The 13622-nt window shown below is 40.8% G+C and overlaps 1 protein-coding gene across 1 annotated transcript in view; it reads right to left on the bottom strand.

Moving 5' to 3' along the window:
* Positions 1-3757: 3757 nt before the first annotated feature.
* The window catches only part of C5H3orf52 (chromosome 5 C3orf52 homolog), a 32901-nt gene continuing 23036 nt past the window's right edge, over positions 3758-13622 (bottom strand). Inside the window, exons 4-6 of the mRNA XM_074073107.1 lie at positions 9505-9575; positions 5795-5976; positions 3758-5058 (exon numbers count right to left, since the gene is read on the bottom strand). Coding sequence (XP_073929208.1) covers positions 5054-5058; positions 5795-5976; positions 9505-9575 — 258 coding nt within the window. The 3' untranslated portion in view covers positions 3758-5053. The remainder of the gene's footprint in view (positions 5059-5794; positions 5977-9504; positions 9576-13622) is intronic.

Raw genomic sequence — 13622 nt, 5'->3', positions numbered from 1 at the left:
TCTCTCTTTCTTGAACTGGTTACTTGGAGTTTCAATTTTCTCACCTTTAAATGGGAGGGTTACATCTAATCTATATCATAGACCCTGAATAGAAATGATATCAAAGAATATAGAGAAATGAAATCTTTTATAACGTGTGGAGAAAAACATGATGGTGATCAAAGGTTACCCAGCAATCCCCCAGAACTGCAGAAACTCCCAACTTATGGGTTTTTGCTGGCATTTTTCACATGGATACTAAATCATCATGGAAGTTGGCTGGTGAAATACTATTAGCACAATGTGATAAGCCATATTTCTTTGGCCCTTATCCTGAGAAAGCATCTCCTATCCCAAACAGGCCATGCTTTTTATCAGGATCTTATTAAGTAATAGTCCCTAGCCAAAGGGTGTTGTTCTTATACTAAAATTAGAGGGCATATAAAAGGGCTTTTTTTTTTTTTTAACAGAAAAGCCATTTGGAATTGCTTCAAAATATCTACCCTGATGTACAAAACATTATTTGTTCATCAAAAATAGCAATAATAATTTAAAAGGAGAAAATTTATGAGAAAAACTCTGAATTTAGCATACTTTGTGTAGAATAGCTCAAATTTTTAGTAAATAAATTTTAATACAGACATATCCACTATGTCTGTATAATACTGATCCTGTTTTCCAAACTTTTGGGGATTTCTGATGAGAGCAATGCCACTCAATTGGCAGAAAATGCATGTTCACACAGAAGCACATGCACACTTGTGTACAGTTTCACGAGGTTAACGATTGCAACTCTTCAGCTGAAGGATCCCTGTTCTTAATCTGGCATGGTGGCTCCACTCTGTAATCCTAGCTACTCAGGAGGCAAAAATCAGGAGGATCTTGGTTTAAGGCCAGCCCAGGAATCGGGGTTGGGGTGGAGAGGAGTTAGTGAGATCCCATCTCAACAAAACAGCCTGAGAATGGTGGTGCATACCTGTCATCTTAGCTACACGGGTGGCATAGGTAGGAACGTCACAGTCCAAGCTGGCCTGAACAAAAACATGAGACCCTACCTGAAAAACAACTAAAGCAAAAAGAGCTGTGGTTGTGGCTCAACGGTAGAATGCCTGTCTAGCATGTGCAAGGCCCTGAGTTCAAACCCCAGTACATCCCTCTCCCCAACTGCCACCAAAAAAACAAACAAAAAAAAAGGAATCCTTCTTCTTGACAGAGGAACTGAGGATGAGCATTGAAGTGATTCTCTCGAGTCGCAAACATAACCAGAAAAAATATCTCCCTCCCCCATGTCAGGTTTTAAAGTGTACATAGTCAAAATTCAGAAGTATAACATGTACTACAACTGCAGGCTTTGTGGTTTCCGCTTGCATTCATACTCGCATCTATAAATAAGCCCTTATTCTATGAATAAATTCGTATTTAAAACAGAAGACAGGATAGGATGGGGCAAAGATAGGGCGGGAAAATCTACTAATGACAATAAGTTCAAATGCTGACTTTTTTTTTCTTTTTCTTTTATTATTCATATGTGCATACAAGGCTTGGTTCATTTCTACGCCCTGCCCCCACCCCCTCCCTTACCACCCACTCCACCCCCTCCCTCTCCCCCCCAACCCCTCAATACCCAGCAGAAACTATTTTGCCCTTATCTCTAATTTTGTTGTAGAGAGAGTATAAACAATAACAGGAAGGGACAAGGGTTTTTGCTGGTTGAGATACGGATAGCTATACAGGGTATTGACTCACATTGATTTCCTGTGCGTGGGTGTTACCTTCTAGGTTAATTCTTTTTGATCTAACCTTTTCTCTAGTACCTGTTCCCCTTTTCCTATTGGCCTCAGTTGCTTTTAAGGTATCTGCTTTAGTTTCTGTGCGTTAAGGGCAACAAATGCTAGCTAATTTTTTAGGTGTCTTACCTATCCTCACCCCCCCTTTGTGTGCTCTCGCTTTTATCATGTGCTCATAGTCCAATCCCATTGTTGTGTTTGCCCTTGATCTAATGTCCACATATGAGGGAGAACATACGATTTTTGGTCTTTTGGGCCAGGCTAACCTCACTCAGAATGCTGACTTTTTAAAGACAATATTCTTCAAATATTCTCAGGGATGGAAGGGAACAAGAGGAAGAGAAAGATGAGTTTCCTGGACTCCATGGGAGCCTGCAGAAAAAAAGAGGTCCTGCTTGCATTTCCCATTCTACTCTTTTCCAAGCCTTGAAAGTCTACTTGATCTCGGTGTACTTTGGTTTTGCCAACTGTCAAATGATCCAGTATAAATCCCTCCCACTTTCTTAGAGGGTTCTTTTGCAAGTACATGGTGAAACTGAGTGATCTTGTCATCAGAGTTTTCTGTAATCTAGTGGTCACATCTGTCAATTTGTCCCTTCCCCCTGACCACTTGGGTTCCTTTATGAATTCTCCAATGTCAACTAAAGCTGCACTGAACATGACTGTGAGGTACCCACCAGGGTTGGTGGTCATTCATCATGTGTGATTTCCCAGTGGGCTGGGCTTTGCCAACAAACTGTGGGACTCTGAACTGGTCCTTCCCTTTCCCAGCTGCCTTGTTTGCTAGGAGTCAATGATTCTAATAGTAAAGGAAACATTAAAGGGTGGCCCATGAATACAGACACCAGCAGTAGTGTAAATTACCTTACTGAAAATCAATGAAACAGTAATGCGGATAGTTCTCCCATTTTTCTATGCACTGATCACACTCTGAATAGGGAGGGAGTTCATGTCAAGTCTCCACAGCTAAAAAGAAAGGGATAGCATGTGAACTTCACTCTGAAAAGATGCAAATGTTTGAAAGAAGGCAGATTTGATAATTCAAATTCCACCAGTGCTTTAGGGTTCATCTTGAGTCCACTTCCTTTGCAAAGCCTTCTTCAATTAAACTGTACTGACTATTCTTTCCTCCTGATCACCCACAACCCTACCGTTTGCCTTTGTTTTTTATAAACCTGGGTATTTTTTTCTCTGCTGGTTCCTGTTTCATCTGACTCTCGAATATGAACAACTTTTCTTATCTTCTCCACTAGTAACCTTGTTGCCTTCCACAAAACACATTGTGTTTTTATATCTATAAAACGAAATTAAATTGAAAAGCATAAAAGAAAGTCGGACACATGGCTAGGACTTGTGCTGGCAATGGGACAGGAGGGTTATACACATTCATATCTAAGTAACTGCCCGAAAGGATCTGAAATCCTTCAATTATGCTTATAGATACTTGCTGAAACCTTATGTTGCACTAGATACTATTCTCATCAGTAACAGGTCTGATGACCAATAAATTCATTTCTTGTAACAAAACACTGTGCATGTAAGTGTATTTTTTTCAAACTCTTCAAAACTCTTAATCATACAAGTTAGTTAGTTCCATACCAATTAGACCAAAAAATCCAACCTTGGAAAGTCCTATGACTTGTAAGTGGTCAAAACCAAAGGCACAGTATGTCTTGGTGCTTTCCACAGAAGGGAAGAACAAAAGTAAATTCTTCTCTCCAGATGTGAACGGGCCTGTCCTTTCAGCTCCAGCCTTGATCCTGTCAGAGAGGGCCGTCAGAAGAAGAGGAAGGGATGGGTGGCTTCTGCCTGCTCACACTGGAAAAGAGAGGAAGACCCAGCCCAGCCCAGCTCCACCTTATTCACACAGATGAGGAAGCTCCAATTAGGAATATGAAATGACTTTTGCTGCAAGAAAATGCCACCCCAAAGCATAGCCCTGGAGAGCAAACGCCCAGAGGCAAATGTGAATACAATAACCCAGACGCAAAAAAAAAAAAAAATTTATTACAAATGTTTTAAATCATTCTCTATTAAAATTCATTACTTTCTAAAAAGTACAGAGATACTAAGGTTCAATTTGACATGTAAAAAAGAGGAAGGAGAGGAATTCACAAGTTTCATTAGTTTAAGGAACTATCCTTATAAGATGATGAGTTCCCATACACATGTATCTTCTAGTTAAATAAGAAAGCAAATTCACATTATATAGAGTCCTGAGTCATAAGGTGCTCAAGGAAAATGTACACTCTAACGCACTCTGTGTCAAATCCACGCTCTGTCACACCCATACACAGGTGCCTCTCACACTGACTTCCAGCCACTGCTAATTTCAGATATTGGGGCTAGGGAATCCCTCGTCATAGGACCACAAAATTCTTTCTCCTAGAAAATTTCCAGTAAGATAATGTTCCCTCATGACAGGCAATTCTACACCAATAGATGACTGATACAGCCACTAACATTCCTTCTGCCCCCCGCCCCCACAAAATGATGGGCATAGGCTCTCCTTAGTTTATTTCAAAAGGACAGGGGTTCTTCCTGTTTCACAACCATTTGTAGTAAGTCACAATCAACTCCTAAAGACAACTGAGGCCTCAGAATGGCTACTGACAGTGGGCAACACACAGGTGTGTGTGTGTGTGTGTGTGTGTGTGTGTGTGTGTGTGTGTGTGTGTATAAAACACACAGTAACAATGGATGATGTGCCTGAGGCTGGTCTGCTAAGACACCCAGGTACAGGTGATGGAAGAAGACACAAGTATGCTGCTTATGTCTTGGAAAGTGCCTTTCTTTTCCTCATAGCTTGGCTTAGAGGTAGATCAAGTATAACAATGGTAGGGCAGGAGGGAGATTTCAGTAAGCCATTAGAGCACTTTTACCTTACCAGGCTACCTGCTTCTCCCTGCCCCTCCAGCACAGGCTAACAGGATCCTGCTAACACAAAGCAGTGTACCACCCTTTTCCTAAAGAACAAGCATCCACATATGGGCAGAGGCAGCCAGTGCTTCACACTGTTGGTCCACTCGTCATCCCTCACATGTACTCTCAGACTTTTTGCTTTGTCAAGACTAGGCCCAGCTGGGGCAGTGCTCAGTTGCTGCCTTGCTGGATGTGAAGCCAGATTTTCAGTCTGTGCAGAATCAGAGGAAGGACAATCCCCACCCTTCTGGTCCTCTGGTTCTTCCGTGTTAATCCACAGGTCTGTAGTGTAAAACAGAATGAATTCTCTTCATTCTCAAACTCAGTGGAGCACTGCTTTCTGACATAGACCAACCTGCATCACTTCATTCTGAAAAGAAGACACAGATGAACAAAAGTCATTAATTTAAAAAAAAACAACCCAAATTATGTTAAACATTTATGTTTCTATCCGGCTTCATTGAGTCTGAATATAAAGTCTTTGGTAAAATTGGAATGCTTGTCAATTCTGAACAGAGAAAATGTACTCTTCCATCAGCACACATGCACACACATATACACACAGGCATGCCCCACACTGACACTCTTAGAAAGGTAAATAACACTTATAACTTGCTTCTTTGTTTTGGTATCACTTATAACAACATTTATTGTGGCCTTTCGGGTACAGAGGACATTTTCAATCTGACCCTGTTTTGTAACCTAACTATGACAGTACCTGTAAATCCTTAGCATTTTGAACCATATGTGATGGGCCAGGGCAAGTTCTGATGAGGAAGTGATGAGAGCTGGCTAAGGTGGAGGCCCTGTCAGACACCATACACAAACAGAACCATGTGCTCTGTGACAAGGCTTTCAAACTTCATAAGTGTATTTTTTCCACATTCCCCCACCCCACTCACTACTATGTCTACTTTTGCAAGGTGGAGACTTTGTAACCTCCAGCGCGTAGAGCCTCTCCACACAGAAAGAACATGTGCTGTGTGGATGAGAACAGATGAATGATTTGACACAGTACAAGCCTCCAAAGTTGCCAAATCAAAACACCCATACCCAGTCTGTCCACTTCTTTCTCATCCCAACTCTACTTTGCTTTTACTACTTACCATAGAGCAAGAGAGATTCTGGGTCAAGCCCCAGACTCTCACAACTAGGTACACTCTCATCATGGAAATCCTGTAGCAAAATGCCAAGCAACAACTCCTCACTCATCATATATTTCATAAAATCAGCATCTTCTGATGGAACTCCAAATTGCAGGTGATAGATTGCTGTGGCATTTTTACCACTGAAAGTCAAACAAATAAGAATCATTAAAAAAATAAACAGAATCACATCCAAATGCAGGAAATCAATTTTAGCAGTAACACTTGTTCACTTCCACATCTTGCTCCATTAAACAACTGTAAAGGTTGTGCTCCCCTCCTCCATGGCTCACCACATGAACTCCACCTACTGCTTAAAATTTAGGAGTCCACTGGGAGAGACCATCGAAGGGAGAGGCAAACCCCACTGTCAAAGAAGGGAGGTTTGGCATGTCCATCCTATCAACCTCTCATCCTTTAAGGCAACCAGGAAACCTTCCCCTTTCTTCTCATATATTCCCATCTTCATGTTCTCCAACACTGCCTCCACATGTATGTGCCAGAACTACTGAGTTTAATCAATTTTTTATTTGACCTATAAAAATGTTTACAGGAAGGCCCAAAGCTCCCTCCCATTGACTGGGTCCACAACTCCTGAGTTCCCAAAGATGGTCCTGTCACCAGCAGTGAATCATTACTCCTATGTTGGCCTCCAAATAAAACTTTTCTGTCCATTTCCAGCTCCAGAGACCCCTAAGGCGGGATGACCAAGGTTCTTAACTCTCAGGAATGGGACTTAAGAAAACTCCAACCCTGGGGAAACCCTAACTCTTTCATCTTCCCAGAACATAGTTTTCCCATTTTCAGAGTAAAACTAATCATAGGTTATCCTTAGTTAATTAGTAGGTTATGCTGCCCTTTAAATGCTACCTCAACATGTGGGTTTTTCAGTAATCTTATTAGTTTGGTTTAAGATGTCCCAGATTAAGAACTAGCAATAAAATAATTAACAGGAGGTCACATCTGAGAGTATCTCCCCAGGGCTAGTTTTACAGCCTTTCCCACCAGCAGGAAATCAAGCCACTGCCCTGCTAAAGACAGGCAAAGAGCTCCCTCTTGTGGCAAGAGTTAGTAATCTTACATTTTTACAATGTGACTAACAATTCAGTTTGGAAACTTGACCAATAGTCAAGTTGTGTGCAAATCCCGTTGATCAAATGAATAATACAGAGCTCAGATTCTGTCAAAACCCACAGTTGCAAGACTACCACTAAGGGCGGTCTGAAAACTGCACTTTCAAACACCAATACAGCTACCCTGGTTTGCAGGTGTCACTAGGTACCCTCTGGGCTCTGCCCTTTAATTATTGCTAATGATGGTCAACAGGTAGATGAGTAGCACCCTGCAGGCCTCCTGCCAAACACTTAGGCCGACTAATGAAAATGGCAGGGCAGACTTTCAGAAGACAAGGTTGCAAGCAGCATGGGAAGCTCAGGCTGTCTAACCCAGCCTGACCCCCATGCCAGGTCATTGGGTAAATATACAAAAAGCTGAATTTTGAGGGGAGAAGAACAATTTTGGGGGAAGCGATGATCCCTCCAGGTGTGCCTCAGCAACCTCCTGAAGTGGGTCTAGTAGCTAATAAACCAAAAGGCCTTTTCCAGGTTCCTGTTGGACCAGCCCTGAACTGACTCCAGGATCCCTGTGCAAACACAAATGCATGTGTTGGGGTGTGGCTGACTCTTGCCCGCATGAAGCAGCATTCTTTTGGAAGGAATGGGTTTTGTTTCTCAATTCAATTAGAAACTCTGCCTTGACTTTTGAAAATAAAACAAAAGTGTTTCAGGGAGCGAATTTCTTTGTCTAAAATCGTAACGTCTCTGAGTTTTTCTTTCAAATAACTTCAAAATGGATTCTCTAACATTAAGTCTTGGCCTGTTTCTAGTCATCTTTCATTCAGTGTCAACCTGTCTACCCCTGTTCTGTAATCCTAGCTCCTCTAGACCCATAGCATAAGGCTAGGTTCTTAGAAAGACCTACAGGCTCTGAGAGTCTTCCCTCTCCCAACTCTGCCACAATCATGAATTCTAAATTGGGTCAAGGAAACAAAGGAAAGCACGTTCATTTCTCCATTTGCTACTGGCATCTTTGTGCCAGTGGTTTATGATTAAACAGATTAATGCCAAGGATGTCACCATGAGGTAGCATACGTCTTGTGAGCCTATAAAGAAAGAGGAAGAAGGCAGCCTGACACTGTATGTCAGGCTTTGGTCCTTTTTGGTCCTACCCCACAGGGTTACCACTGGCTTTGCAAGCTTCCTCTCCCAAGTCTACTGGTATTATGGTTTAAGAGGAGGATCTCAATATACTGTAGACCTTTGGTATCACAGGTATATATTTCCAAAGAGACAGTGGCTGAGGAAAAACTGCAGATTCTCAGGGATGTGTGTTTGTGCGGTAAATACTCAAATTTACCTCTATGGAAAGCACAGTAGGTCTGAGCATGAGTAGCCTGAAACAACATGGAGTAATTTCATTACTGCCGCAAAAATTACTGCTGTGCATATTAACACTGTTCAGCAAAAACTAGAGCTATTTCATGCACTGCATCTCAAGTACTGTGGATGCTTGATTTATTTTTTCCCGTAACACTGCCCAACACATTGCCTTTCAACAAACTGCAAATTTCCCCTTTATCCCTTAAATTAAGCACATTTTATCTTAGTTTGAGGCACCATTTGCTTTTTAAGAGGCAAATTTTCACAAAATTAAGAGCAGGGAAACACTCAGCATTAGGGAAACACAAGGATTACATACAACTGACAATAAGGCAGGACTGACTGAGCGCTTCCCCACACATCAACTGAGCTATGTAACGCGTGTGTTAAAAATTTGGGGGGTGGCAGGATTTATTTATTATTTATTTATGTATTTATTTATTTTTGACCATGATTGGTAAGAACTGCATGTAATAAATCCAAGAATAAGACAGCTTACTGTATAACATAGCCTTTAATGGCCATATTCCAGAGACACCATAGGAACAGGAGACAATAGGCTTTGCTACATAGATCTCTTTATAATCACTTCTAGTAGTCCTAGTGATATAAAAGAATAACATAATGACTCTTTTAAATACCTATACCCTTTTGTCTACATCTCAAGAATATTAAAGATTGGGGGAAGTTAAAAAGGAAAAATATACATACATGTTTAGTTTATAGAGTAAATATACATACAGAAAAAAAAAAACACCAAACTGTTGGTTAATTTTGTAGAAGGGAGTTGGCTACTGGTGGTAATGCAAGAGAAAGAAGGCAGAAAACAGACTTCTCCTATCGTGTGTACCTTTATATTTTTATATTCTACAAGGAGAATATACTCCTGAATTACTCTTGATGCTTGAAAACAAAAAGAAGCACATGCATTAAATCATCTCCATCACATCACCATCTGAGGTCTATCTCTATTCTACCTTAATTGATGCGAGCACCCCTGCTAAATAGGAATGGGTTACGTGGGACTGGTTTTCCCTCTCCTTTTTCTCGTTTGTAAAGTAAGAGAGTTGAGTAAAGTGATTCCCAATGACACTGACTCTGTGTGATTCTATTGTTGGTTCCCTTCCTACTCTGAGGCTTAGATGATACCTCCTAGGTAAATTGTGACAGGGAGGGATAGGATTATGTTCTTTCCTGAAAAAGAGAAAAAAATGTTATATTCCATGCTCTTACCTGTAGTCCACTATTTTAACTGAAGTGAAATAACGACTCAGAGACGGTGATTTACTGTACACATCTGTGAGCTAAACAGGAAGAAAATAACCACACATTATTAACAATTGTCTTATATATCACCTGACAAAGCACAACTATTTATATAAGGGAGATGTCTCTCTAGCTAGGAAATCACCTAGCAGAGGCTCTGATGGAGCGTTGGAAGGGGTGAGCCTACCACAAATCAAAGCTCCTGTTAACACTCATTTAGAAGAATCTTATTGATAATGTCTAAGTGACTCTCTGGGAATTCTCAACTTCCCTTATGAGTTGCACTGACACCTCATGGCCTTGATAGTGAGCATGGTCAGTGGTCAATAGCTGAGCCTCACAGGCCCCACAGGCCATGGAAAAGAGAGAAGTCCCCAAAGTAGCTGTGAGGACAGCCACTCTGTGCCTGGGACATCACTAGACACAGGGTTCTTTTTCCCTTCTTCAGAACTGCACTGGAATGAGAAACAGCCGTACTGAGTTGCAGGTACAGCACTGGCCTGGACAAAGGAACAAAGTGGCAGTTGCAAAGCTATGGAGGCTTTGTTTTCTGTGTGAAATAGCATAAACATCATAAGAACAATGACATCTGTATTGCCACTACCTGGGTTTCATGACTTCTCATTTTGTGATATGAATGGATGCTCCATAATTTATGATGGGTTATTTCCTGATAAACCCATCTTAAGTTGAAAATGGATTTAATGCACTTAACTTACCAAACACCATAGCTTAGCCTAGCCTACATTAAATATGATCAGAACACTTACATTAGCCCATAGTGGGGCAGAATTGTTTAACACAAAGCCTACTTTATAATGAAGTACTGAATGTCACATAATTTAATGAATATTGTCCTAAAAGCAAAAAAAAAAAAAAAAAAACCAGAATGGTTGTATAAGTATGATTTTACACCATCAAAAAGTCTGAAATGCATAAATCGAAAATTGGGAACTGCCTTTATTGAATTCAGAGTTTTATTTTAGGACACCAAATAAAGCTAAAGCAACTCCTGCACCCTATGTGATTTTTCCTCCTTCCTCCCTCCCTCCCTCCCCTAGTACTAACCATCATTCTTTCCTTGCATATTTTTATAAATATTTCCTTAAGTAATTATAAAAACGTATTATTTAATTTGTGGTTTTATTCAAATAAAAGGTACCATATTCTACATAATCTTGTAAGAGTTGTTTTTGGTTTGTTTTGTTTTTGAGACAAGGTCTGGCTAGGCTGGTCTCACGCCCCAGTAATCCTCCTGCCTCAGCCTCTTGAGTATCTGGGACCACAGATATGTGCCTTTGTGCCTAGCATAAGACTTGCTTTTTTTTTTCCTGCTCAAAAATTGCACTCAAGATTTATTCATAAGATACAGCTCAAGGAAAGCCATTCAGTCTAACTCCTGCACAGATTCCAGTAAGCGATTACACCAGCTCATCATTCCCCTTCTGTGCATTGCTTTCAAGTAAAACAATCAGCCTTGAACATCTCTGTGTGTCTCTTCTTATACCTGTAAGAGTCTCCCCTCGCCACATAAAAAGAAATGAAATTGCAGGGTTCAAGGGCAGGTGAACCTTCAATTCAACTAAATCTTGCCAAATGCCCCCACTTCACTCTCTTCCCAGCAACATGTACATATTCCAGTTCCCATACTCTGAACAGAATTTAGGAAAATAAAACTGGTTCGCATTTGATAGACTGCCTTGCCTCCTGGTGAGGTTGAATACTTTTTCATATGTTTAACTCTGGGATTTCTGGCTTCTGATTTGCCTGTTAGTTTCTTTTCTTATCTTTTTATCTTCCTGAAGTGGTCAGTTTCATTTTCTGAGACTGGTCATTGATGGTATGTTACATAACCTTAGATTAATCTTTTAATCATGTATCAGGGATATAAATCCTAACCTCACTGTACTTGAGAACATGTGGCTAAACACATTTACATAATGTTCCTTTTAAATTTACATTGGAAGGTTAAAGGCCTTGTTGTCCAGTAGGTTGGTTCTAGCATAAATCAGGACTGATCTGAGATCTGCTCACATTCCCCAGCACAGACCTGGCTCTGGGAATGGAGTGAGACCACAGCCAGGCAGCTGAGACCACTGCCAGCCCCACTCCTGCACAAGCTGAAGCCTCAGCCCTGACTCTCACCAGCATCCAAGGGTACCTGTGTACTGAGCTGGGCATGCCCAGCTGCACCATGAGGCTTAGTGCCCCATCACTTTATCCAACACCCAAGCATCAGAACATAGAAAAAGCAGCAGTACCCTACAGGGAGCTCGCTTTGTCTTCTACCCAATTCCAAACAAATCCAACGCAATACATGTCTCACCTAATTTACCAATTTTCACTTGGTGGCAACTCAGTCTCACAAAAGCAAAGAAGAGATTAGAGCATTGACTATTTGTACTCCTCTAATCTCCTCAATGTCATGGTGACCCTCATGAGAACCTGACTTGACAGGCATTAATCTCTCTTTCCTTTTCATTGACTAAGAAACCAGTGTTCTAAGATGTTAAGAAAACTACTTATTTCTTCTTACTCTACTAGTGAATGGTAAAGGCCAAATAAAATCCTAGGTATGGTAGACATGGAAACCCTGATTCTTCCCATTTTTCCCCATTACCCAGAAAGGGTGAAGCAATGAATGAAAGTGAACCTGTTTAAATATCAAGAAGGGAAGAACCATAAAGTGTGGAAACTCTGGGAGAAAAAGGACTGGATCATCTTCTAGTTCTTGAACTCTAGTGTAAAGGAGGCAGTTGAATGGCCAGTAGTTAGGTACTAGGAAAGCAACTGCTTAGAATGCAAAGTAGGAGAGAGATGAGGATGCTATAAAGGGTATTTTTTTCAAGCACTAAAAATAATAACAAAAGCAATAACAATGTCTCTTTCTTCCTTTTAGACTGAGTTTTCTATGGCAAGGGTTGTGTCTGTCATTCCTTCTAATCATCTCTGTTTTTTCCCTCCCACATTAATCTCTAGGGTCTAGCACTGCGTCTTACACATAGTAGATGCCCAGCAATATGTTTAAGTAAAAATTTCAAGTTAAGAGATGGAGTGGATGGTTAGAACAGTTAGTGTCCATTCTAAGACTCTTGTTGATGATGAGGTTCTCTATTGCTTCTAGGATATATTTATATTTGAGGAACTAGTCTGTCTACTCTGGATCCAAAGAAGTGGGACTGCAGTCTCGTCAGTTCTTGCTCTGTTGTCTCCCATGCTGTGCCTCTGAGGCTTGGTGCAAACAGATCTAGGAGACCAGGGTTCTGGTTAGGATAGTCTAAGAGAAACCAGAGGCTAAAAGAATCCAATTTCTAAGATCTTTCTCTGGGTAATCAGAGGTGCCATCATTAATCCTAACCAAGCACAGTACAGCATGTAACTAGCAGGCCACCTTAAGCAGAGTGACAGTGCCAACCCTGGGAGAAGGAAAGTCTGGCAGTGGATATGGGATATGGAGAGGGGCCAGAAAGGCTGTTCAAAGAGCAAGGGAAAAGGCATCATGTTCCAATGATAACATATGTTATTATTATATATAAAACATTATATACAACATATGATTATTATATATATACATACATATATATATATACCTACACACACACACATATATATATATACACACATACACACACATATGTTTAATATCTGTCCCCAGTTCCTGGTTGGTGCAGAATTCTTAAAACCTTTGTAGTTACCTGAGTGATAAGGGTGATGGGTGTATCTTTCATTCTAATATTTGTGCTTGGAACCTCAGCTCCGCACACAGAGCTGCTCCTCACACTTTAGAGTTTCCTGGGTCTTAGGAGAATCTTCTGTTCTAGAGAAGCAACTCCTGGTGAGCTTCTGGATGGGAGCTGATCACCAGAAAAAAACAATCCATGAATAGATGCTTGGAACTTTGGACTAGGGGCCCAAAGTTAGGTAGATCACCTGCCTAACGAGCAAAACATCCTGAGTTCAAACACCAGCCCTGGAAAAAGTTTTTAAAAAATAAAGGAGGATGGAACTTTCAGCACTATCCTCCATCCTCTGGGGAGGATAAGGACCTAAAAATTGAGTAAATAATCCATCATGCCTATGTGATG

This window comes from Castor canadensis, chromosome 5 (assembly GCF_047511655.1).
Source record: "Castor canadensis chromosome 5, mCasCan1.hap1v2, whole genome shotgun sequence".
In the NCBI taxonomy this organism is placed as follows: domain Eukaryota; kingdom Metazoa; phylum Chordata; class Mammalia; order Rodentia; family Castoridae; genus Castor; species Castor canadensis.
Note: the sequence above shows the minus strand (reverse complement) of the source record. Positions and strands in the feature narration are given on the sequence as shown.